Here is a 25,227-nt window from a genome sequence, read left to right as displayed (position 1 = left end):
CTGCATCCGTAGCTCTGCAGCCAAAGGTCAAACATGTTATTGATCCTCTGCAACACACACACACAAAGACAGATGATTGATGAGGAAACATGGGCTCTCACAATCAATACACACACACACCACAAAACAACATCACATGTGCTATTTTTATCAGTGTTCCATGATTGTCACCGGTTTCTAAAAGAAGCACGTTCACCGAGCAGCATCTCAATCTGCTCTTCAACTTTCTCATTGGGCCGTGTTAATTAAAACAAAGTCACAGATGGCACGGTTAAAGGACACCTGGTAATCCTCTCAGAGGAGTTAGCTGACAGACCTCGTGAAGGTTTTACTCCCTGGCTGCATGTCAGCTTGCCCAAAAACTGCTGTAAAACTGATACATTGATATATATTTTTTCCAGTTTTAACAAGCCAACCTTCAGCCTGGAACATACAGCGGGGAAAATAAGTATTTGGTTTTGTATGTGTGATGTGGTCAGATGAGGCCAAAATTGACCTCTTTGGCATCAACTTGACTCAACGTGTTCGGCGGCAGAGAAATAACAGCCGATTATTGGCGACATGCTGACAAACAGAAACTGGTAAGCGCCACGATCCAACTCAGTGCACTCACTGAATGCACTCAGATGATAGGCTGGGCTTGCACACTAAGCAGCCTATAGGTGTCTGCCCTGTATTTGATCAGGAAATGTGCAAATTCAGCCATTTTTACCTAAGAGAATGTTAAAAACTATTGGACTCAGACAGAAAATACATTTAGAATACAGTTCAATGGACAAATATTAAGATATATTTTATGTTATTTGTTTTTTTTATTTTTCATCATCTCTCCCCTGACTGCACATAGAATATGCGTTAATCAATCAATAAAGTCTGTCTAAGTCTAAGTCAAAAATGGCATAATGGTTTTCAATGGGACATTTTTGGTCTTGAGTGACAAACGTGCCACTGTTTGTTCAGTATTGCCATGTTAGGCTCGCTTAAGGAACAGAGACAGTTGTAAGAATGAAGTGAAATTAAAGCTGCAAGCAGCAACTCTTGGGGTTCACATTAGTCGGTGGGCACGCCGGACTTCACGGCAGTATCCCCAGTTTGAAGGAAATGCGATCATTTGTTTAAAATTGTAATTTCCTGTCGCCATTGTGCGGCACTGAGACCAATTCAGGAAGTGGCCTACGTCCAGCTTCGAGGTGTCATCTTCATTATATCAAACGAAGGAACAAACAAATTATGATGGATATCTGACTTTGTGGAGTCAAGTTTTGAACGTTTTGTGGCAAATCATCAGCTTGATTATCAAAGTTTGCCGCCACGCCCAACCCACATCCCCCGACATAGACTGTCTAGTGTCTGTGTGTTTCATTTGGGCTCATGTGGCCAAAGTCCCTAAGACTAGTTCGTCAAAGTATGATCCCTGGTTTTCGCCCAAATCGTCCGCTTCCGATAAAAACGGGTGACTTCCTGTTTGTTTTAGAACATGGGTTCCTCAGACTGTTTTGTGCGTCCTTTCATGATCGACTTCTCCACCAAATTTTGTGATGATCAGTGGGCTAATTAAATTGAGTGAGTGAGTTTTGGGGGTTTGTGTTGGAAACCCCTAAAATATAAAATTTTCATTACTAATATGAAATAGCCTGAAATATTGGTGAGTTTTTGGAATAATAATAATAAACGTAGCAGTTTCAAGAGGGCCTTCGCATTGCTGTCGCTCAGTGCTCGGGCCCTAAAAATCCCTGTCAAATTAAAACGGCCTGAAAAAGAATGAATGGCACAAAATGTCCCCAGGATCTCTTAAGGGTTAACCCTTACGAGAAGCTGAGTTGTCAAGTTCAGAGAGGTGAGGCGGGTTCATCATCCTCAAGGTGTCTGTCTCAGTGACGCAACTCCTACCTGCCGCCAGATAACATGACATACCTCACTGTACACCAAACCTGTTTGCCCTCACGTGACCTCAATGCTTACCTTTAAACCAAAACAATCACTTTGCTTTGTTTACCACACAATCAAAAACACTGTCCGTCAAGATGGCGCATAAATATCTGTGTAAAGGCATGCATTTGTTACATACTTGCTGCTTATCGCTACTATTTGCTCCGCTGTTGCACACAGTCTGTGCTACTGAGTAATCAATCACCGATCAATCTCCTCTTCTGTTGGCTTTCGGTGTAACAAAGCCGCTCCCACTCCAAAGCATGTTTACTGATGAGATCATGTCATGTTGATCACCATAAAGACTTGAAGCTGACTTCTCCTGATGAGAAAAAAGAAGGCTCAAAGTCTCCTCGTCATGTGATTCCCTCCGCGCCTGCGGATGAATAAGAGAGCCCTTCATGGCCTTTAATGATGTCACGGATGGGGGGGGGGAGGGTGGATTGCGTCACGTGGTCTTATCAGCCCGTTACAGGCTCGCGCTTGCTTTCAGCGCTTGCTTTAGAGGGGCCACGTTCACCTGCCTTCTGTGTGCAACCATCACATCCACTACAGTGTAATCACTCTTTCAATCACACTTTTCCAGTGGGAGCCTATTTGAAATGTTCCTGCGCGGCTAGGCGAGCCTGCTGTATGATGTAGGTCAAAGGTGACAGGGTCCGTTGCTATGAGTGGGGCCTTTGTGCACTCAGATTTTGCACGCCTTCCTTTTTAGCCTTCACCGCCCAGTCCCGTTGCACAAGCCGGCCAAAACGTGATGCCAAAAATACAGGTGTGTTTACGGTGCAGGTAGGACCGAAATAACCTCTGCAACAGCAGCTCGAGAGGAATGTACACATCGTGCTGTCAGCTGATCGGACAGGTTTGAAGGCGCGGGACACGCCTGCCTTTGTTTCTCTAATGACACTCTAGAAGGGCACTCAGCGACTTCACTAATTGATCACATTGGCATTGGTTTGCATTTCTTAAGAGTATAACCTCCTTTTACAATCCCACCTGTATGCCCTGACTCGAGTTCTGTATCCTCTTCTAATTCCCATAAGCTTGTGTAATGCCCTGCACACACACACACACACACACACACACACACACACACACACACACAGACAGAAAGAGAGGGAGGAATGAGTAAGCTTCATGACCTGGCAAGCCGATTAATGGCCAGCCAGAGGAAGGTCATACGTCGTTTAGGGTGAAGCATGTTGAGTGATGCTGTCAATCTTTTACTAACTCTGTGGCGTAAAGGGTGTGTTTGCCACTATTCGCCACTAGGGGGAAGCAAAAGCCGTTCTACTAGTTGAAGGCGACAGTTTGACAAAGGGAAAGACGTTCAGGTGTTTTCATACAGTTTAATTCAAGTATTAGCCAAACTATTAACCCTTTCGTCAGTTATTATATATTTATTATTATTTATCATGACTTACCATTATGTGTTTCTTATACTATTATCAATGTCAATAGGTATCAGTTATGTTGACTGCTGTCAATCTTCAACTAACTCTACTAAGATGTATTTGCCAATATTCGCCACTGGGGGACAGCAAAAGCATTTCTACTAGGTGACGACCTTCGTTTGGCAAAAGGAAAGAAGTTAATTTCATTTCATAACAAGTGTAGTTTAATTCATGTATTGTGCTTTGTATTGTTTTTATTTTGGGTTGTGTAGCTGTAGGTTACTATTTTTTATGCTTACTTTGCAGCACACATCCACCCAGTCGTCCTTTTTCTACACTGCTTGTCCCCAATTAGGTCACTGCAGAGCTGGGGAGAGGCGGGGTACACCCTGGACCGGCCGCCAATTAACCACAGTACACATATACTGTAGACAAATACACACACACACACATTCACACCTATAGACAATTTAGAGCAAGGGTGTCCAAAGTGTGGCCTGGAGGCCATTTGCGGCTCGTGGATGATCTTTCATCAGCTGGCACATTTAAAAAATACAATTAAACATGAAAACTAACAAAAACTGTCGTGATTTGCAGTCTGATTGGTCTGCTGCCCTCCGCTGTCTCGTTACAGCTCTCCTAAGCCCAGCTGCAGCCAATCTGTAATCAGGCCCTTCTTAAGCAGTGCTGCCTAGTCAGCAGGTGCCAGACTGTAGTTTTACCTTACCAGTGGCATGCATGAGTCGTTTTCTTGTGCCACATTGCTCGTATTCCTGGTGGTCTTTTATTGCCTGCTGCCAACTGAATTCAGTAAGTTGTTGAGCTCCCTTGTATTTTCTTATTTGCTCTTTTGTTTGTACTTTTAGCTTCCCAGTGACCTTTTGTCACCGGCGTCTTCTGTTGTACTTTGTTTTTCCTCCTTTGTGAGTGCCTTCTCTTATTATGAAGGAAATTATCAATGCTATAGACCAGGGGTCACCAGCGTGGTGCCCGCGGGCACCAGGTAGCCCCCCACGACCACATTAGGCGCCCGCAAGCCTGCTTTTCATTCAGGTTTTCAGTTAATAATGTGAGAACACTAGAAAGAAAAGTATTCTGAAACATAAAATGTGAGTTGTGGATACCAGCATTTTGTGAATGTTTTGGTAAAACAAGCATATTTGATCTCTTTGGGTTGAAAAAAGGTATGAATATCATTTCTACAAAAATGAGTAGCTCGTGGCCATTTTCATTTTCTAAAAGTAGCTCTCACAAGAAAAAACGTTGGTGACCCCTGCTACTGTATAGACTGTGGAAAGCGCGCAGCTGCAGTATTTATGGATTTGACAAAAGTCTTTGATACAATTCATCACAATATTTTTTTTCTTTTTTTTTTTTACCCCTGTCCTGTCCAGCCTTTAAAGCAGATAGAATTGTAGATTTAAATGCCGTCAAGTGCTCAACAGATTTACTCTGGGAGACGTGTGATATACACTTCCCCTGTTATACAAAATTTATTTGACTTTGATGCTTGTTATTAAGCAAATTTGGAGCGACCGGACCGGAGCAGGAGGGGACAGAGAAGAAGAGAAAAGGAAACAGGGGGGGATAAGAGGGGGCCAAAAAAAAAGATAGAGACAAGGACAACAGCAGCAACAACAGCAATTGTGACAACAAGAACAGAACAACAGAAACATACAGGATTACATCAGCAAATAAATGTCTGTGACAACTATAAAGACGAACAAGGACTTAAGGACAAAATAATATCAACAACCACAATGATAATACTGCATTGAAACAGTCACACATAATAGTAGTCATGAAACTGTACTGTAATGCACATCATTGTAAAAAAAAAAATTATAGTCATACTGCTGATATCACCGTCGCTGTAATAAAACCCATCCATCCATCCATTTTCTATACCGCTTCATCCTCATTAGGGTCGTGGAGGCATGCTGGAGCCTATCCCAGCTGGGTACACCCTGGATCGCAGGGCACATATAGACAAACAACCATTCACACTCACACCTATGGGCAATTTAGCCAATTAACCTCACCTGCATGTTTTTGGGAATGTGGGAGTAAGCCGGAGTGCCCGGAGAAAACCCACACGCAACAGAACATGCAAACTCCACACAGAAATGCCCAGGGGAGAATTGAACCCACGTCTTCCAAATCTCCAGGCTGTGCCTGTATCGGCCTGTACCACCGTGTGGTCTAGTGGTTAGCACGTTGGCCAATAACATAACAACATAATAACACCCTGGTTAACTCAGTGAGTAATGTGGGGAAGTACGTATGTACTGTGAGTGTGCATATGTACAGGTATCTCTGTATGTGGGGAAGGTTCACCACTGTTCCATGTTTTCGCCATTTGTGGATAATGGCTCTCACTGTTGTTCGCTGGAGTCCCAGAGCTTTAGAAATGGCTTTATAACCTTTTCCAGACTGATAGATCTAAATTAATCTTAGTTATGATTTAAAGGGGGGGAGGAATCACTTTTTCCACGCAGGGCCATGTAGATTAGATAAAGTCTCATTTAAAAACTGAATTTTGTGTTGTCATTGACTGATATTTAAATTTGTTGGATGTGAAACATTTAAGTGTGACAAACATGCAAAAAAAATAAGAAATCAGGAAGGGGGGCAAACACACCACTGTATATACAGTATTGTTAGCATGTCTATTTGGGTTGGATTGCAAAAAAGCAAAGTGGCCCCGTATTCTTTGATTTTGCTGTATGCAGCCCTCGCCGGGAAAAGTTTGGACACCCCTGATTTAGAGTTTCCTTTTAATCTAACATGCATATTTTTGAGATGTGGGAGGAAATACCAAGCACAAGCACACATGCAAGAATATGCAAACTGCACACTGAGATGTTGCTATGATGACAGCAATAATCATAATTACTGTTATGGTTGTGTGTTAAGATGACATCTGAATCACTGAGGCTGACACTGTGTGTGTGATCACCGCCTCCTGCCCGAATGTTTGTTCCATTGTGCAACATTCAAGAAACCGCTCTGAGGCCTCGCTCTCGCTGTCCACTTCCGCAGACACGGGCATGAAAAACTTGCACTCACTTCAGGCACAAACTAAATGAATACTCTTGAAAAGTGAGCATTGTTAGTCGATTCTGAGTTTCTACGTTTACGAAGATATGAACAGTACAGCATTTTTATGGTACGGTAGGTAACTGACAAAGATGGCAAGAAAAAGAAAACAAATTGATTTGAATTTGATTGAGGCAAATAAGTAATAATGGATCGAGATCCTGCCGTGCCTGCAAGGTTTGCTGATGAACACCTGAATGAGTCAGCCCAGCGAAATTTGGCATCAACTCGACTTGTTTGGAGGTTGAGAAATGCTGACCCCAACTACATGATCCCTGCTGTGAAAGTAAGCATGGGGTATGAAGGTCAAATGAAGTCATGACATCCGTGTTCAGGTGTTGAACGTGCTTTTATTCAAGGCCTCGGCAGGACATTGTGGCCGGGCGTGGCGCCTCTCACTTCCTGGGTCAGTAGCCCTTGCAGGCGCAGGTGAGGGCAACCACGATCACCATGAACTCACGGAAGTCGATCTGCGAGTCTCCGTTTAAGTCCAGACCTTTCATCAACTTGTCCACCTCGTCTGGGTTCTTTGGACACTGCAGACACGTGAAACGCGAACATCAGCAATGGACATGTTGTTACGGGGAGGAATTATCAGCGATGCATGTGCATTCACAGCATTTTTAGTGGTGTTGGTGTTAAATATGACTCTTCTACGTTCATTTAGGGGTGTCCAAAATCTGGCCCAGGGGTGATTTGCGACAAGTCAACAGAACGTTACAGAGAACTAACCCGCATTATGAGACAAATACCAACATCTTTCAATATTTCCGTGTGTGCCCTTGAAGTAAATGTGCTCCAAAGATACAGTACCTCGAAGTTGAACTCCTTCTCTAGCAAAGTCTTGACCTCGGCCTTGCTGAGCTTCTCCTTGTCCCCGTCAGCACCGGCGTAATGTTTGAAGGTCTCCATGAACATAGTCATGGCTACCATCAGGTTGCTCATCTCCGCTTGCTGACAGGAGCTCACTTTGGACACCGAAGGCCAACACGTGTCGTCAGGTGTTCTGAAGGGTTGGCGCGACGCGCTGCTTTTATAGCTTTTAAACAAAGCCTTTCTTTTGTTGGGCTGTCGGAATGTGTAGAGAGGTTGTTTTGATTTAGTATTTGCAGTAGGAGGTGCATCACAACGACAAAGACGCCCAGTGTACGGGTAAATGACATTGTGTGATATTGTTTATTCTGCTCGCTTCAAGGAGTGGTTTTCCTTTTGTGTGCTTTGTGTAACATTTGTGCAAATATTGCACTAACAACAGGTTTGACACATTCATAATAAAGCACAACAGGCTGGATTCCACTACCTTTTTTTTATATTTTATTTGCAATAAAGCTGTTCTTGTTCAACTTTCGTTGCCATAAAACAACATTAGAAAATGATTGAATTGGTTCAAAAGGCGTCATATGCCTCTTTCCATCAGTGCTGGTGGACTCTCTGCACTTGTAAGTCGTTTTAACATAACGCTTAAAAGGAAACCACTTGAAATGTCACAGACGCTGTTTCCATTTCCTGTCATTGACCCGTCACTCTGGGGCTGAAACAAGGCACAACGTACAAACAACGTTTCCACTCGGTGACACAGAATAACTCACAGCTGATACCTTCATTTTTTTTTTTTTACACATCGAAAACATATCTGCACAGCATTGGAGGATTATATGACACATGCATTAAAGGTTAACCAAACAAATGCACTTTACTTTCGGCATAAATGTAAACTGTCTTCTGGGCTGATCCTCACCCACTTTGCTTCATCTCCATGTGCTCAAAGTATTCAATGGATTCGTACACGTCCACCTGAATCTGAAACAGGGATATAAGAAGGGAGTAACGTTATTACAATGAGTAAGGTATGTCTGGGTGAACACCACAAATAGATGAACTGTCAAGTGAGAGTGCAGTCGTCCCTCGCTACATCGCGGTTTGAACATCGCACCCTCACTCTATCGCAGTTTTGAAAAATTTATTCATTATTAAATGATCACTGTTTGGGGGCTATTCGTAGTAAAAAAGAAAAAAAAAAAGCAAATTTAAGCAAATTGTACATCTTCATGGCCTAAATTAAGCAATTTCAAGCATAACAATGGCTAAATGAACTAAAACACAAATACAAGGCAATCAGACGTGATACAAAGTGTAATACAGTACCTAACTTCTTTAAAAAGCGGGGCCCGGGAAGTGACGTGTGTGACGTCAGGTGGCTCGAGTTGACTGTTAGAGGTTAACAGTGCAGAGCAGGGGTTGGCAAACTACAGCCCGGGGGCCGCATCTGGCCTGCCAGTATTTAATTTCAATTTTTAACATACAAGGTAGCAACATGACTTGACAGTAGTCGGAGTCAATCTGGGGCAACCTTTTGATGGTTCAAGTAGCTTTTCACATGCAGCCATCCAGGCAACGACCTCACCCACGGTGCCAAACAAACACAAGTCAACAAATGTGTGACACACAGCTTAACCTACCCACTGGCAAGTGCTCTTTAGTAGTCAATGTTTTATCGTTCATAGTTCATATTGTATATCACACATCCTTTATTCGTGTACTTTCCGGGTGTCTGTAAAATTCAGCTTTGTTATTTGATGTGGTCTAACGTTTAAAGTCCTCCTGAAAAAAGGGGACACAAGCGCACATGGCAGATTGTATGACACTTTTATAGATAAAAAACTGTTGGAATTATAAGCTTAAACGAGCGTGCGTGTATCAAACGTATAGTCTGGCCTCCCAGCCAGTTGTGTTAACTCAATGCCAACCGCCAGTCAAAAAGTCTGCCCACCCCTGGTGTGGAGAGTGGCTGACACAGCAGCTCCTGTGTGAATGTTCACTGCATGTGCTCTCTGCTTGTTGATGAAACGATTGATGTGCATTGCGAGTCTCTTCTTAACCACAAAGAGCAGCAGTAGAATACAAGTAGTATTCTACACTGGTCTCTTGGTGTCAGTAACGTTACATTGATGAGACAGTAGCCACCAGGGAGTATGGCGTGTGGGTCTATCTTATCTTATTTATGTCTAAGATGGTTTATATTCTATTATTATGTCTACTATTTTGGGTAATACAAGTGTAAAAGGTGACTATGGGGTGTTATTTCATGTCTATGGGGCTCTAGTAATGGTATCAAGCATATTTAGAAGGTCATAAACAGGTTTTCTATGCTCTCGCTACAAAAACATACTTGACAGAAATTCACTTATCACAGTCACGTCTGGAACCAATTAACCGCAATAAACAAGGGCCGACTGTATATGAAAAATGAAAGGCCAGTACCAAATGTGCAACAACTGGTTCAAGCCTCTTCTCAAAGGCCACAAGCCAGACCACTTCTGGCTGCACAGTCTTCATAATTAAATGAGCATTTTATTATGGGCTTGCTTGCAGAGCAATAGCAAAGCAGCAATAGGCTGCTATTTGCATTGCAATGCAGAACATCTTACTATTTCTCATACTTAATTGCTTCATATCTCCTCTTTTTTTTCTGAATTTTTTTTGGTTGACCGCAAAGGAAGTAGATGTATGGCAAGAGCTCTGTCGCCACTGGACCCTTGAACTATTTTGGTGCTTTCCTGACCACACTTCAGGACCACAAGATCAGAACAGCTTGCTGATATCTTCGATATGAACTGGGACCACGCTGAAAGCTCAGTGATACTGACCATGGAAATACGGGCCTAGAATCAGAAACACGGCCATATAGTCCACTGAATGAGAAGAATTCAATATTACAATATATGGTGCATTGAGGAGCCTAATGACAAAGCAAATACAAGAAACTGGAGCACAAGTAAGGCAAGATCTGCAAACATAGATTGGAAATGTACAATCACAGAATAACAGCTTCAAGGAGAGCTTCTCTGAGATCCATGATGAGGTCAAGAATCTTAGGGAGGAACATAGAGCACTGCCCAAATGATATTAAGGTACTACAGGATGATAACGCTGCCTTGCCCGTCACTCTTAAGCTCATTAAAATGCACAAATGAACGACGTGATCCTGATGGAGCTCCAAATTATACCCAGGTCCAATGCCAGTGCAGAAGAACCTGAACAGAGCAACAAATTGCCAATTTTCTACAGTAAAAAAAAAGGTGGAAGTACATATGGATTCCAATGTATGGCTGAAACAATGCCACATCCTCATCACCGTTAAGTTCACCAACAGAAAATTCTAAATCGCACAGTTGAAACAAGGAAAGAAGCTGAAAGGTACAAACGTCTACATGAACCAGTCTACATGTGACAAAACGCATGGCATCGCCAAGAAAGCATGCAACTTGAGGAAAGCAGAGAAAGATTCAAGGTACTTGGAGTGGAAAGGGGGCTGAATAACAATTAGGATTGGGGTGGGAGTGACGAGTGGGGTTTTTTTTCCAGGAGGGCTAACGAAAGGGATGCTTTTTTATTTAATTATTCATTTTATTTTTGTCTGATTTAATCACATTTCTTTTACTTCATTTGTGACATTTTTTTAAATTTCATTTCATTTTTTCATATTTTTTTCTCTCTAATACAGCACAGTTCTATAGCGATCCTCATGACTACCATTATTTAGCACCAACTCACCGGCTTGTTTTTCTCTCTTTCTTCTTTCATATTGGATTAATAGGTTTTGCCAGTTTTGCCTTTTTATTTATCCACACATCTCCCAACAACACACAGCCCAACCACCCGTGGAAAATTTTCAGAAGCAACGATTAAAAAAACAAACTATCGGAAATGAGTGCATTGAATATCATGTAAATGAATATCCATTTTGGAAAGATATTGTACAGCCCATAGTTTTTGCATGTTTACGTCATTTTGTTTCATTGTTTCGTGGCGCATTTATTGCCAGCGGTCCTCGAACGCACCATTGTTGTGTGCTCCGAGACCGACGAAAGGTCAAACTTTCTCTGACGCTGCCACAAATAGACTTATATTGTTCCCAAATGCTGATGTTGTGTGGGAATGCATAAAGTTGAGCTCTGATGACGATGTTATGTCTATGTTGAGCGCTAGTGTTCGTATTTTGTTCTGTGTCAAGTTCATTCACGATATCAGCGCACACCGCCTGTCACACACATCAAAAAACGATGTGATCATCTTCTCTCTGGGAAACCAACTCCACGCTTGTATCAATTGTGAGTTCATTTTGTGCTTTTAATTTGATGTTGTTTGATACTTTCCTGAGACTTTTGTTCGGTGCAGTGACACAATACACACTGAATGTAACGTGCAGGGGGCTGAATGTAATGTGATGCTATTTATTTACAGCGGTGTGAAAAAGTGTTTGCCCCCTTCCTGATTTCTTATTTTTTGCATGTTTGTTACACTTAAATGTTTTAGATCATCAAACAAATTTAAATATTAGTCAATGACAACACAACTGAACACAAAATGCAGTTTTTAAATGAAACTTTTTATTATTAAAGGAGAAAAAAATCCAAACCTACATGGCCCTGTGTGGAAAAGTAATTACACCCCAGCCCAGAAAGAAAGTCAATGAGATCTATCAGTCTGGAAAAGGTTATAAAGGCATTTCTAAAGCTTTGGGACTGTCCTCCCCAAATATTACCAGCATGTGAGCTTTCCCACAAGGGAAAATAACATCCTGGACCAAGTCTACAGCAACATGAAAGGTGCTTTGAAGGCTGTTCCAAGACCACATTTTGGAAAAGCCGACCACATCTCCATATTCCTTTATCCAACATACAGACAACTCCTCAAACAAGCTCCCCCTGTAAGTACAGCAGTTAAAGTGTGGAATGAAGAAACTGATCAAGTACTTCAGGACTGCTTTGGCTGCACAAACTGGGATGTGTTTAAAACTGCAGCGGGGAGGGAAGATTGTACTGTTGATTTGGATGAATACGCTTCTGCTGTTACTGGCTACGTTAGCACATGCATAGAGACTGTTAGCACCACCAAGTATTACAGAAAATACCCTAACCAAAAACAGTGGATGAACTGTGATGTAAGGGCTAAGCTACGTGCTCGTTCGACTGCATTTGTCAAGGGCACCGCTGATGACTACATAAAGGACAGATATGACCTGAGGAGGTCCATACGAGAGGCCAAAAGATCCAAGATTCAAGAGTTTTATTGTCATATGCACAGTAAAACAGGTAGTTATACTATGCAATGAAATTGTTATTCTGTTCATTCTCCCAGAAAAAGAAAGAAAGAAAAACACAAGAAAATGAATAAGAACATCAGAAACATTAATATCAATAAATTAAGCAACAACAACAGAAGAGACATTAATACAAATAAATAAATCAATCAATAAATAAATAATAAAGTGCTTTTGCCCACAGGCCATCAGGCTTCTCAACAAAGCACTCACACGCCGCACGCAACACACGCACACACTTATAGCACTATTTATTTATTTTTTCATTTATTTATTTATTTATTTGTATTAATGTCTCTTCTGTTGTTGTTGCTTAATTTGTTGGTATTTATGTTTCTGATGTTCTAATTCATTTTCTTGCGTTTTTCTTTCTTTTTTTGGGAGAATGAACAAAACAAAAATTTCATTGCATAGCAGAACTACCTGTTTTACTGTGCATATGACAATAAAACTCTTGAATCTTGAACAAAAAGACCCCAACAACAACATCCAAAGAACCGCAGACACCACTACAAAGACTCCACCATAAGAAAGACACTGGGCAAAAATGGCCTGCATGGCAAGAGTTCCAAGACAAAAACCTCTGCTGAACAAAAAGAACATTAATGCTCGTCTCAGTTTTGCCAGAAAACATCTTTGTTCAACTTTTTGGAAGGTGTGTGTCCCATTACATCTGGCGTAAAAGTAACACAGCATTTCAGAAAAAGAACATCATTTCAACAGTAAAATATGATGGTGGTAGTGTGATGGTCCGAGGATGTTTTGCTGCTTCAGGACCTGGAGACTTGCTGTGATAAATGGAACCATGAATTCGGCTGTCTACCAAAAAATCCTGAAGGAGAATGTCCGGCCATCTGTTTGTGACCTCAGGCTGAAGCCAACTTGGGTTCTGCAGCAGGACAATGATCCAAAAAACACCAGCAAGTCCACCTCTGAATGGCTGAAGAAAAACAAAATGAAGACTTTGGAGTGGCCTAGTCAAAGTCCTGACCTGAATCCTATTGAGATGTTGTGCCATGACCTTAAAAAGGCGCTTCATGCTGGAAAACCCTCCAATGTGGCTGAATTACAACAATTCTGCAAAGATGAGTGGGCCAAATTCCAAAATTCCTCCACACTGCTGTATGAGACTCATTGCAAGTTATCGCAAACGCTTGATTGCAGTTGCTGCTGCTAAGGGTGGCCCAACCAGTTATGAGGTTAAGGGGGCAATCACTTTTTGGTTTTGATTTGATTTTGGTTTAGTTTATTTGAACCTGAAGGTTACAATGGAATACATCTCATGAATCATGAATCACAGTTCCACAAGTAGGAAGAAGCAAAGCTTATTTAATCCTAACCCCCCATCCATTCCACAAATTGTTCAGTGCATATTATTCACTTCCTGCTTTCCATATCATCATTTTATATAATAATCAGTGTAATAATAAATAATAACAATAAAAAACAAGCAGGACAGAACAATGATTGTGATGATTAAGACTCTTCTGCCTGCTTTATTGTTTTTTGAATTTGCTCATCTCGGTACATTGTTTGAGTTCCTACACGGCCCTTTTTCACACAGGGCCATGTAGGTTTGGATTTTTTTTCCTCCTTTTATAAAAAAAAGTTTCTTTTAAAAATTCCATCTTGTGTTCAGTTGTGTTGTCATTGAGTAATATTTAAATTTGAAAGGATTAAAGGACCGCTGGGAATAAAGGCTAATCGTTAATAATGTAAAAACTATGGGCTTTCTAACAGTATATTATTTTCTCAATAAAATAATAGGTTTTATTTCCAAAATTGATATTACTTTAAATACCGTAACCTTAATAAAAGCTGGTAGTCAAACCTATTTTTAAAAACATGTATTATTATTATTATTTTTTTTTTTAAATCATTGCTGTTGAAAGTTTGTGGTGGTTGGGGACCCCTGTTATACAGAACACACAATGATAGGCACCAAGTCTGCCTCAAATGCTGGGCCAGAGGAAGCAAGCAAAACTAAAATTTCAACTGAAATTTTTGAAGTTATTGTTTTTATACATGGTAGACTCACCCACTGGGATGAGCCTCCGGAGGAGCCGCTGCTGCGTTTGTCCATGTCCGCAGTGTATGAGTCCGAGTGGGGTTTCTCATAGATCACCCTGGCTCCTTCACACGCACACACACGCATACATACACACTTGATTGGCAGTACTAAGTTGTGCATGCTGATATTTATCCCCTGCTATGAGATGATGTGTATATGGATGCAAAGACAACAGTCTCCTCTTACCTTGTCTTTTCTTTAGTGTGCAGAGGACAACAAGCACAATGAGGAGCAATGAAGCCACTGAGGCCAAGGAAATCACCCATTGGTTACCTGAAATAATATTATATATATTGTTTTGTAATATACAGAATACATATACAGAAAAACATATAAAAACATGAATAGAATAATAAGTCAGTGAGACTGAGGTGAATATAAGATGCCACTTTCAAGGCATTTACCTTGTTTTGCTTTGTCCTTTGACCCCTGGAGCATTACCGTGACAACCGTACCGTTCCCAGTCCCCTCCTTAAGCACCGGTCTGTCCACGTTGACCTGGCAGATGTATTTGCCAGACTTCTCTATTGTGATGTTTGGGAACGTCAAGCTGTCGCACGTCTTTGCATCCTTAGTGACGAGATTGGAGACCGTAAAAATGGTTGCGTTCTTCAGCCACGTGACTGTAACTCTGGAGAAGTTCCCTGTCCAGCAGCAGCTGATGTTGACCTCCTGGCCCTCCATGACGGACATGTCAGCACTCTGGGTCACGTGCATGTCGGAACCTGTGGGGAGGCAAGGTGCTAATTTGATGGCTGCACTAACTGCACCGTTTTTGGACTTTGTCAGTTGCCAGACCTTGCTGTTAACATTCACTGTACTTACCCCATGATGAAGGGGCACACTGGCAGGCGAGAAGCAGACAGCTCACAAGAAGCTTCATGTTTCCACACTGAAAACACTTGTCTACATCCTCTGTAAAATCCCTCCCACTGTTCACACATACAGTATCTCACCACTAAGGAGGTGACGACAAAAAACATCGAATCAAACTGACAAACAAACAGAGAAAAACTGCGCAACCTACAATAGGCTTTTTATCATAGAAATCTAATGTAAATGACCAATTTTATTCAGGTGCTATTTAAGTGGTATAGTTTTGTCAGTAAGAAAGGAATATAAACTCTTAAATGCTGACAACAAACACCCACAGGCAAGGCAGACGTTGTTAAAATGTCATTTAAATAGGCAATAGTTTGTGAGGGGGGGGGCATTCAGACAGACAGGCAGGCAGCCAGTGCTCGTGGATGGAGGAGGCTTCATCGCCTTACGCCTTCCTCTTGCACCAGCACCTGTGGTCAGTAGTCAAATTCACATCAAACAATAACATTTACATTAATAACGAGTGCCACCATATTAACTCTCAATTCCACAGGTTTTGCAGAAAACCAAAATAAAAGGACACTTACAGGAATACATTGTTTGAAAAAGCCCAAAAAGTTAACATTGATAAGTTAAAGTACCATTAGTCTTGTGCAACACAATTTGGCGAAAGGAAAAACGTTTAGATGGGGTGGGGTAGGTAGTGCGTCTTTCAAAATGGAGAATGACGGACATGAATGGACAATTTAAAATGGGGGGAAAAAAATTAAGGCTGTAGCACCATCTGCTGGTCAACTACTGCCATTAGCGCTAAAATAGTCCAAGTGTCTTCTATTGCTCAATAACCTGCTCACCGTGTTGCTCGAACGAACTCAACAACAAGTACCAGAAGTTACAAAAAAAAAAACAAGATTAGCATCAAGCAATAATAGAGTGTAGTGATTCCCGACCACTGCGCCGGAGTATACCCGATCTAATTTCACTTAAATGATCCGAAAATAATTATTGATTTACTCCAGATAGTCTCTTTGAATGCTGTCCAGTGACGTATGGTGGCTGACAGAACAATTAAATGCTCTTCCACTAGATGGCAGCAGATACATAATAAACCTTTGTAGCTAATACGGTACAGTATACTTTTTGTTTGGCAGTGTGTCATGAGATTTTTCGGATGTAAAACATGTGCGTTGGCTCAAAAAAGGTTGTGAAAAAATGCTGAGTAGGTGAGTAGGATGATGATGTAGACAAAAAACAAAAAAGAAAGGAAAATATAAAATGCTGAAAGAGGATTTTTGGCTATTGCTAATAATTTTGATATGTCGCTAGACAAAAACAACAAAGTGAAAAATAATATAGGTCTGTCGGCAATAACAAACATTTTTAAAAGGAATAAAATTAGTACTGAATCTATATCATTATTACTAACCCACATTATAATCATTATAGACCCCATTAGAATGCATTTGTACAAATAAAAACTTCAGCTGAAGGACATCTCGGCCTCGGACAAGACGGGGGTCGTGGACGAGGACGTGGACTCGGCCAGCGAGGCCGTGCTATTGTCCAAGCTCCGGTTCCATGAGCTGCGATTGGGCGTGGAGGGGTAGGTGGGTGTGGAGCAATTGGAGGGCGGGCCCGAGCCTGAGCCGGGACTGCTGTTGCTGGACATGGGCGAGCGCAGGCCGTTATTGCGGAGACCTTTGTTTTGGAGCTCCAGTTGCAGATGTTGGCGGAGCTCCTCTGGTAGGCGACGGAATTCTTCGTCCAGGTTGCCTTCCAGCTGGGCCTGCCGCTGCACCGCCAGACAAAAATAAAACTTGAACAAAAACCCAATTTAGATGAATCCTTAGCTTTGTGGTCCATGTTGTTGTCACTCACCAAAGGCAGCTCGTCATCAATGTGTTGGAGGACCTCACGTTGCCTCAGCATCAGCTTGTCCTGCCTCCTGGTCTGAGCCTCCTCCAGCTGGGGGGTGGGGTGGGGGTGGGGGGTAAGATTTGAAGGAGTAAGATTTGTGAGTGGAAAAGTAGGATAGAACTTCTCTCATTACGAGACACAAGCACAATTACAGTGTAGTGACGCTCCCTAGTGGGCAGATTGGTGAAGTACAGTTTCATCAATTGAATTCACCCCAACAAAAGGACTAGGGGCCCGATTCTCTTATTTTCCTATGTGCTTCATTTTTCTATTATTCTGCCTGCTACATTCTTGCTAATCCTTGTGGCGTGGTTGTGGCAGACAGCAACCTGTTTTGTTCAATAAAGCGATTAGCGAAAAGTAAAGTAAAGTCGATGGGAGAATACGCGTAAGGCCAGATTTGACAGGAAAGACCCACATTTTAGGGTTGCACCATCCAGAGTGCGTATCTTGAATGAAGGTGCGTAGTAACGGACTAACAAAGCCAGAATCAGAAAATAGGGCCCTAAATGCGTACTCAGACTAGGCCATTTGCTCCGTTCCTGACTAGGGCACGGGTCCCTCTCCCTCACTCGTGCTCACACTGTGTGTAGGTGCCATTGTCCCATCACTTCTATTCTGATGTATAACTGCAATTTCAAAATAAAAAAATCCTAAAAATGTTCTAAATGACATTATATATTAATACAGTTTAAGGCAATACAAGACGTTAATGATCTTTAGTCAACACTGGCCACTAGGTGTCGCTAGTAACACGCACCAGACTTAATCACCAATGATGGGCTCTTTTTTAATTTGATAATGATTTAGCTCACAACAGGTAAAATAATAACATAATAATAATAGTCTTTATCATCATCATCATCATATAATAACACAGGCTACTGTTGTGGCCGTACTAAAACTCAACTCTGAATCCCTGATGTCACTTCCTGTCCTGAAGATATTTATTGAAACACACTCGAGCACTTAGAGTCTTATTTATGTCCTAAATTGCTTTTTTTTTTTAATTATATCTATTATATTGGGTAATATGAGTGTAAAGGTGACTACTGTATGTGGTTGTTATTGTTATGTTGTCCATAGGGCTCTAATAATGGTAAAATCAATAGTTTTCTATACTCTAACTACAAAAACATTCTGTTCATGTTTACTTCGCGGAAATACACTTATCGTGATTGGGTCTGGAACCAATTAACCGTGATAAATGAGGGATTACTGTACATTTTGCCATGCTGCAGCTGTCGTTAATTTTTGCATGAATTAAATGATACACCTTTATTATGCACAATATAGTCGAGGCTGAGCGAGTGTGATTATTTGGAGCCTTTGTATTTTAGTTCTTTATGAATTGTGTCGTTTATCAAATAATCTGGAAGGGGTGGTCACATTACAGTTGTGCAAGGAATTCTGCGGGTCTCTAGAGCAGTGGTTCTCAACTGGTTTGGCTGCGGGACCCACCATCACTCTTCAATGACAAGCAGCGACCCAAATTGCGGACATTTCTTAACATAGACTTCTCCAATATCTTATTTAAATATAAAAAGACTGTTTGCAACAGTTACGCGGCTGCCTAGAAGGAGCTAACTTTTGAACGTGTTGCAAGCATTATATCCCACCCTCTTCCTGCTCTGAGCATGTAAGCTGCGGCCCAGATAAGACACACATAGCGTCATTTTGAGCTAGTTGCAAACAGTCCCTCTAATGAAAAGACATTAAAGTGCAGTTTGAATTTGAGGCGGTGCAAAATAACACAACAACTTTCATGATCAGTCCAGCAACAATATGTTTTCCATCCATGTATCAATTTTCTATGATGCTTGTCCTCGCTATGGTCAAGGAGGTATGCTGGAGCCTACCCCAGCAGATTTTGAGTGTGAGGCAGCGTACACCCTGGACTGGTTGCGAGTGAATCACAGGGCACATATAGACAAACAATCATTCAAACTCACATTCATACCTATGGACAATTTAGAGTCTCCAGTTAACCTAACATGCATGTTTTTGGAATGTGGGAGGAAACCGGAGTACCCGGAGAAAACCCACGCACGCACGGGGAGAACATGCAAACTCCACACAGAGATGCAACAATGTTTTTATCCACAAATTCAAAAATGATTTGAAAAAAAGTGTGCGTAAATGTTTTCAGTACGGGAGTTGCACATGGACCTGGACGAGAAGCGAAACAAGAAGTTAAAAGGAGTTAAAAATCAATCAAGCCCAGCTGATCACATTCAACACTCACTAGGTAAGTTTCATAATAATATGAGGACCATTTCCTGTGTAGACCACCCCTCTGCATGGACCAATAGATGGAATTGGGCATTAAACGGTACTGTCATACTGTACCTGGTAGTCTTCATTGTGGGTCGAGTTTCCCCAAGCACCACAATGTGAGCTTTCGCTTTACGCCACGCTCTTTTCCAGGAGATATCTAGCTATTTAGCCGTGTGTCAGATAGACGCAACTTTAAGCCCACATATGGCACACACCTTGTGGTGGCATAGCAAGCAAACACCGCAGACGCACGGACATGGGATCATTACACTATTGTTATTTTTTATTTGGCGAAGACCCCGCAACCCACTGAAAATGGCTGGTAGCGACCCACCAGTTGAGAATCTCTGCCATAGACCACCTCTTCCTATGGCGCCAAGAGAGGGGCAGCATGCTGCACCCGGGCACAATTCAATGCGCTCACACTAGCCAAACGTACCATGCTTTAGGTGAGCATGCTCCAAAGTGTGTGTTTACCTTGCGGATTAAGCTGACAGAGTCCTGAATGTGTTTCCTGTTGATGTCATTGAGTTCTCTGCACATGCAAGAAAATAGAAGATGAAAAACATGACAACAACAAACAAAGAAAGCATCAAATCCCAAAAATTGATTGATTACGTCTCAGCCTTGTCTTTGTCTCGGCTCTTGGCCTCACTGATGCTATTCTGCCGCTTCCTGTCCAGGATCTTCTGGAGCTCCTTCTTCTCCCTGCAGACAGGAGAATCAGTGGATGAATGGTGGTACAAATTCCCCACCCGAGTGAGTGCTCACCTCTCGCATATCTCCTTGAGCTTCTTGAGCTGAGCTGCTTGGCATTCATGGGCCGTCTCCTTCAACCTCTGGAAGGACTGCACAAAAAAAAACAGCATAGCTGTGTGAGTGACTCGGTTTACTACAAAATGTGCATGTGGGTGTTGTCCTGGTAACCTCCTGCAGCTGTATTTGCTGCTTCTCCCTCTCCAGTGCGTACAGCTGCTGCCAGAGCTTCAGCAGTTCTTGCATCTGCCCCTCCCTCAGCTGCAAAGTCTTTTTCTCAAGCTCCTGATCCAAGGCTGTCAGTTCTCGCTGCACCGGCTCTGGGGGCTCGCTGAAAGGACAAACAAGGCATAATCTACTGCTTTTGGTGGGTTGTGTGCACACAATACCTCATCCTTACTTCTTCTTGACACTTCGCTTGAGGTGTTTCTCCATCTGACTGCGCCTTCTTTGCAGGTCAGACTCCATCTGAGTACTCCGAGTCTTCTGCTCCTTACTGAGATTCAACACCTAGCAGATAAGCATTTGTTGCCGGATGACTCATCATCACTACTACAAATTACACTCACAATAATAAACATTGCTAGATATTTTTTTGCAATATGCCAGGAAAAGCATCTGTGTACCTTCTTCAGGTGCTTCTTCTGTAACTCTTTTAACTCTTTGTCCTGCTTTTTAATGACTTTCAAGTAGCTTTTATGCTGTCTCAGTTCCTCTATCGACTGCACCTGCACATCTGAGAGACAGAGAAAGAGAGAAGAGAGCGAGAGAGAGATGAAGATGAACATAAAGAGTTGGGGCAATAAAGTGCATTTAGCAAAGAGAAAAAGAATGACAACAATGGCTATAATGTCCAACTGAAGGAGACACAGGCGCACAAATGTAATGTGTTGATGAGGTTACCTGCCAGAACTACGGCGATGAGGTCTTCCTTTTGGTTTTGCGCTGCACGCACACATGCACAAAGAAATTAGGGGGAAGCAGACGGGTGAAATGAATAATGGGAAAATAACACACAAAAGCAGGAGCCAAATAGCAGTGTACTGTACATGGAAGGTACATTCACTGTACATTCAGCTTTGAAGTTGCAGCTATTCATAAGGTTCACCCAGCCTCTATTTTATTTATGCTGGAGCCTATCCCGGCTAGGACGAGAGGTGGAGTAAACCTTAGGCTGGTCGCCAGCCAGTCGCAAGGCATAAATAGACTAACAACCATTCACACTCACACCTATGGACAATTTAGAGTCACCAATTAGCATATTTTTAGAATGTGAGAGGAAACCGGAGTAACCGGAGAAAACCCACACACACGGAGGACATGCAAACTCCACATGTCTCATATCTATTTCAAAATAGATGAAAAATAGTACAACATAGTTATAACCTTTTAAACCCAACAAAGTTAGTCATTTAGGGTCTACCTGGCGAGGGCAGGTTGATGATGTCGGGGGATTCGTCCGGTCGGCAAGGGGGGAGGAAAGGGGATGCGTGACGCCCTTGGATGACCTCACACTCCCCCTTAGCCTCACCATCTTTGGGCTGGTTGGGGAGATGCTGAGAGGAGGCAACAGACTTATATGTAAGTGCTTCCAGTTGCCAAGAAATGAATGAGTCAGCTCATTGCTCTGCACCTCATAGTTCTCCTCAAGCAGCACAGCCAGTTGTGTCTCCCTCTTGTCCAGCTGGCTGACATGTTTGATGGGGTTGGTCAAGGCCTCAGCGTACTCTGTTGAAACACACAAAATAAAGCCAAATGAACACCAGGTGAGCAGTCCATAAGATAATTTAGGCTGTGTTGAGGGCCTTTCACCTTGGTGCTCATTGGGGATGTAATCCTGAGCCTCTGTGTAGACCAGCAGAGAGGGCAACAGTAGAGGCTGGTTCAGCTCATTCTTCAGGTTGATGTAGTGGTAACCTAAAAATACAACAGTTCGTCAGGTCCGACGGAATCCTCAGAGCCAGCGTGTTCTCAGGTTGCAAGCACGGACCTGGTCTAATGGCTGACACGGGCAGGATGCGGTGTCCGATAAACTTGCCATTCTCCTCAAATACAGCAATCCTCAGAGAGGCCAGCGTCGGGAGGACCACCTGAGGATAGAGATTTCAGCCTGAGGAGGCAGCACTACTAAAGAACGGCATAGGAAAGAGGTTCGGGCACCTTATTAAAGACAAGGGCGTCATCGTCCCAAATGGGATCCAGTGAGTTCCCGTTGGAGGTTTTGGTCCTGTATTTCCGTTTTGTATCTGCAGGAAGTCCAAATATGTCCACTTCCACGTACACGCCAACCTTTTTATCGCTCAGGAACTGTCCTGAGATCACCTGGTGGGTGTCAGACCATCATGTTTAACTTTAATTAATGTTCACATGTCACCTTTGTCCTTACCTTAACTTTGACTGTGTTGGCAACTATTCCATCCACTATATTCTCAGTGAAAGGGTCAAAGTGCTTGTCCGTCCTCCTCATGAACTCAGGCTTTAGCTGGTAGCCACTGTGGCCGTTGTACTCAAACACGCCCATGTTGAGCTGCATGGGCAGATCTAAGAAGGAGCCGACAGAGGGATGAAGACAAAGAGGGCAGCCATGTTTGTTGACATTGTGCTCCAGACACGTACTCACCAAGGGTCTGAAAGTTCAGCGCCACCATCTGGCAGCCAACATTCCAGAAGAGCTGTGGCATGTAGTTGGAGCTGTCCACTCTTGTTCCTTTTGGGTAGATTCGGCTCAGTTGGTTCTTGTTGTACCTGGAGCAGTGCTGTTAAGCTTTTAACACCAAAAATCACACATATATGCGTAGTACGTTTGCACACAAAATGCCATTGAAACACTACAAAATCTTGCAGGATGTTTTAATAGTGGAAGCTGCAAAGGGAGGATACTCCCTGTAGATCAGGGGCAGAGGGCCGCAAATTTTGTGGAGTAAAAGCGATCCAATGTAGGTCAATATATACGTAGTATGCTAAGCTATCTGAGAAGAAAACATCTACATCTTGGCTTTGTGTGATAGGTGACAAAGCAAACTGTGTAACATTTAATAATACATATATATAAAAACTAATTTATTTTATTTTTAGATTATTACAAGGGCCAATAAAAAGCAAGTTGCGGGCAAAAAATGGACGCCCCGGCTATAGCCGCAATGTTCAATTAGCTCAGTGTTTGTCCTGAGAGTGACCTGAATTTTAAAGCCAATCTTCCAAGGATACTCAACAAACTCTATGGGAGAGCTCTTTAACGTGTCCATGCCTTTGGTTTCCACAAACGATGACATCTCAAAGAACTTCTTCTTCTCTAGTTTACATAAAAAAATACATATTTACAAAAAGAACATCTGTGCAGATAAAAAAAAGGTTAATGCTGAGTATCTCCATCTCACTTACTGGTGGCAACCTCGAAGCTCTTGAATTTGACAGGCTCGATGTAGTTGACGAGCGTGGACATCTCCTCTGTGGCGTTGACTTCGCTGCTGGCTGTACCCTAAAGCAAACCAAGATGTGATCAACCCGTCAATCGTACCGTCAGCCGATCAAAAATTCCGCTTACCTCATCCGAGTTGGGCTTTTTCAGCTCGGTCACTGGTTCATCTTCTTCATCCTCTTCGCTCTCCCCTTCACCTCCTGGAAGAACATAAACAAAGGCCTGATGTAACACTTACGATGCAGGACACTTTAATATATTGATCTCTGATCGGTTCTACCAATGGACTTGCGAGGATCAGAGTCTTTAATTATCCGCTCCGCTAGCTTCTCCTCAGCATTGGACAGGATTTGGCCTCCCTCGCTGTCCACCAGAGGGCAATCTACACACACAAACCACCAAATGAGGTTTGAGCATTTCTTCTCTTACCTGGGTCCACACAATCAGCTGCAGATTCTCAGCACCAAAAATACACAACCGTGTGCCTTGTCTTTGCATACCAGTGTTGGGTGAAGACTGCTCCTCCAGCTCGCGACGTCGTATGCTGCCGCCACTTGAGGCCCGGTGGTGGTGGTGCTTCTTCTTGTTTTTGATGAGAATCTTCCCCAGCATGTCCTGCGGCGACGGCAGCGCCTGGCCTGGGAGCAGCTGTCGTCAAGGGCAAGACACAAAGGTGAGGCTTCTATATTACTATACTCAATGACCACACCTTGCCACGCGTACAAAGGGCATGAAAATACAGCTCACATTAACGCATAATACACAACATCACAGACAGGAGGTCATTCTTACGGGACATTTCTCCAGTGGATCAATGAGCAAGGCGTCTCCAAATATGGTCCTGCAGTACTCTGCCATCTTGGCTTGCTGCTTGGCCCTGACAAAAACAATAAAATTAACATTTTATACGCCAGGGGGCTAGTTGACTATCACTGCAAAAAGCACAACTTACGAATCTACGTGGTTTTCAAAGGACAGGATAACTGGGTAGGGTGAGGTCTTGAAAGCGCTCTCTGCTATGGCTTCAATCACCTCCTGCAATGCAGCGTACAGCAAATGCTTACGTCAATCAGCCAGTTGCGATAATGAAGTATTTTTAACCAACCATCGGTTTCATGCATTTTTTCCCTTTTTCAATTTTGAGGCTTCTGCTGTCATGATATTTTATGCAATACGTTTGTCTCGACTACACTTGTACACGTGCAAAACTTGTGCGCCCTCATCATGGGGAAGGCGTGGAGAGGTTAATGTAATGCGGCTTTCAGGTTGAAGGCCATGAATCTAGCGGCTTTTGCTCAGTTCCGCCGACGGATATTGACAATGTGTCAGGGGGTCCACTGTCACAGGGGGTTTCAGGGGGCTGGACTGTTGCAAACTGGACAATACAGGCTCGAGGCCTGATTTGCCTCGGGGCAGGGGTGGTGCCGGCAGTGACAACAGT

The 25,227-nt window shown here is 42.7% G+C and overlaps 3 protein-coding genes across 7 annotated transcripts in view; all 3 read right to left on the bottom strand.

Moving 5' to 3' along the window:
• Nucleotides 1-6,752: 6,752 nt before the first annotated feature.
• On the bottom strand, nucleotides 6,753-7,378 carry LOC129194914 (protein S100-P-like). The gene is made up of 2 exons (XM_054800433.1): nucleotides 7,236-7,378; nucleotides 6,753-6,958 (listed from the first exon to the last, which is right to left on the bottom strand). Exons 1-2 carry the CDS (start codon nucleotides 7,365-7,367, stop codon nucleotides 6,830-6,832), a joined length of 261 nt encoding a protein of 86 aa, XP_054656408.1. The 5' UTR covers nucleotides 7,368-7,378; the 3' UTR covers nucleotides 6,753-6,829.
• On the bottom strand, nucleotides 7,346-15,611 carry LOC129194913 (uncharacterized). Of its 3 annotated transcripts, none has more exons than XM_054800430.1 (6): nucleotides 15,422-15,611; nucleotides 15,001-15,321; nucleotides 14,783-14,869; nucleotides 14,564-14,658; nucleotides 8,161-8,222; nucleotides 7,346-7,490 (listed from the first exon to the last, which is right to left on the bottom strand). In XM_054800430.1, exons 1-6 carry the CDS (start codon nucleotides 15,477-15,479, stop codon nucleotides 7,388-7,390), a joined length of 726 nt encoding a protein of 241 aa, XP_054656405.1. In that variant the 5' UTR covers nucleotides 15,480-15,611; the 3' UTR covers nucleotides 7,346-7,387. The 3 variants fall into 3 exon arrangements, with proteins under 3 accessions (XP_054656405.1, XP_054656406.1, XP_054656407.1); XM_054800431.1 differs by having other exon boundaries at nucleotides 7,348-7,490; nucleotides 8,165-8,222; XM_054800432.1 differs by having other exon boundaries at nucleotides 7,353-7,490; nucleotides 8,120-8,222.
• Nucleotides 15,612-15,759: 148 nt separating this feature from the next.
• plcb3 (phospholipase C, beta 3 (phosphatidylinositol-specific)) overlaps nucleotides 15,760-25,227 on the bottom strand; it is a 49,230-nt gene continuing 39,762 nt past the window's right edge. For 2 of the 3 annotated variants that reach the window (XM_054800427.1, XM_054800429.1), the window contains exons 12-34: nucleotides 24,739-24,821; nucleotides 24,579-24,663; nucleotides 24,287-24,434; nucleotides 24,067-24,168; nucleotides 23,913-23,986; nucleotides 23,750-23,846; nucleotides 23,576-23,660; nucleotides 22,989-23,113; nucleotides 22,755-22,909; nucleotides 22,529-22,690; nucleotides 22,359-22,458; nucleotides 22,181-22,285; nucleotides 22,002-22,096; nucleotides 21,792-21,924; nucleotides 21,272-21,313; nucleotides 20,995-21,104; nucleotides 20,769-20,878; nucleotides 20,540-20,699; nucleotides 20,384-20,460; nucleotides 20,231-20,320; nucleotides 20,090-20,147; nucleotides 17,297-17,383; nucleotides 15,760-17,210 (exon numbers count right to left, since the gene is read on the bottom strand). In XM_054800427.1, coding sequence (XP_054656402.1) covers nucleotides 16,899-17,210; nucleotides 17,297-17,383; nucleotides 20,090-20,147; nucleotides 20,231-20,320; nucleotides 20,384-20,460; nucleotides 20,540-20,699; nucleotides 20,769-20,878; nucleotides 20,995-21,104; nucleotides 21,272-21,313; nucleotides 21,792-21,924; nucleotides 22,002-22,096; nucleotides 22,181-22,285; nucleotides 22,359-22,458; nucleotides 22,529-22,690; nucleotides 22,755-22,909; nucleotides 22,989-23,113; nucleotides 23,576-23,660; nucleotides 23,750-23,846; nucleotides 23,913-23,986; nucleotides 24,067-24,168; nucleotides 24,287-24,434; nucleotides 24,579-24,663; nucleotides 24,739-24,821 — 2,595 coding nt within the window. In that variant the 3' untranslated portion in view covers nucleotides 15,760-16,898. The remainder of the gene's footprint in view (nucleotides 17,211-17,296; nucleotides 17,384-20,089; nucleotides 20,148-20,230; nucleotides 20,321-20,383; nucleotides 20,461-20,539; nucleotides 20,700-20,768; nucleotides 20,879-20,994; nucleotides 21,105-21,271; nucleotides 21,314-21,791; nucleotides 21,925-22,001; nucleotides 22,097-22,180; nucleotides 22,286-22,358; nucleotides 22,459-22,528; nucleotides 22,691-22,754; nucleotides 22,910-22,988; nucleotides 23,114-23,575; nucleotides 23,661-23,749; nucleotides 23,847-23,912; nucleotides 23,987-24,066; nucleotides 24,169-24,286; nucleotides 24,435-24,578; nucleotides 24,664-24,738; nucleotides 24,822-25,227) is intronic. The other variant, XM_054800428.1, reaches the window with a different exon arrangement.

This window comes from Dunckerocampus dactyliophorus, chromosome 15 (assembly GCF_027744805.1).
Source record: "Dunckerocampus dactyliophorus isolate RoL2022-P2 chromosome 15, RoL_Ddac_1.1, whole genome shotgun sequence".
Classification (NCBI taxonomy): Eukaryota; Metazoa; Chordata; class Actinopteri; order Syngnathiformes; family Syngnathidae; genus Dunckerocampus; species Dunckerocampus dactyliophorus.
Note: the sequence above shows the minus strand (reverse complement) of the source record. Positions and strands in the feature narration are given on the sequence as shown.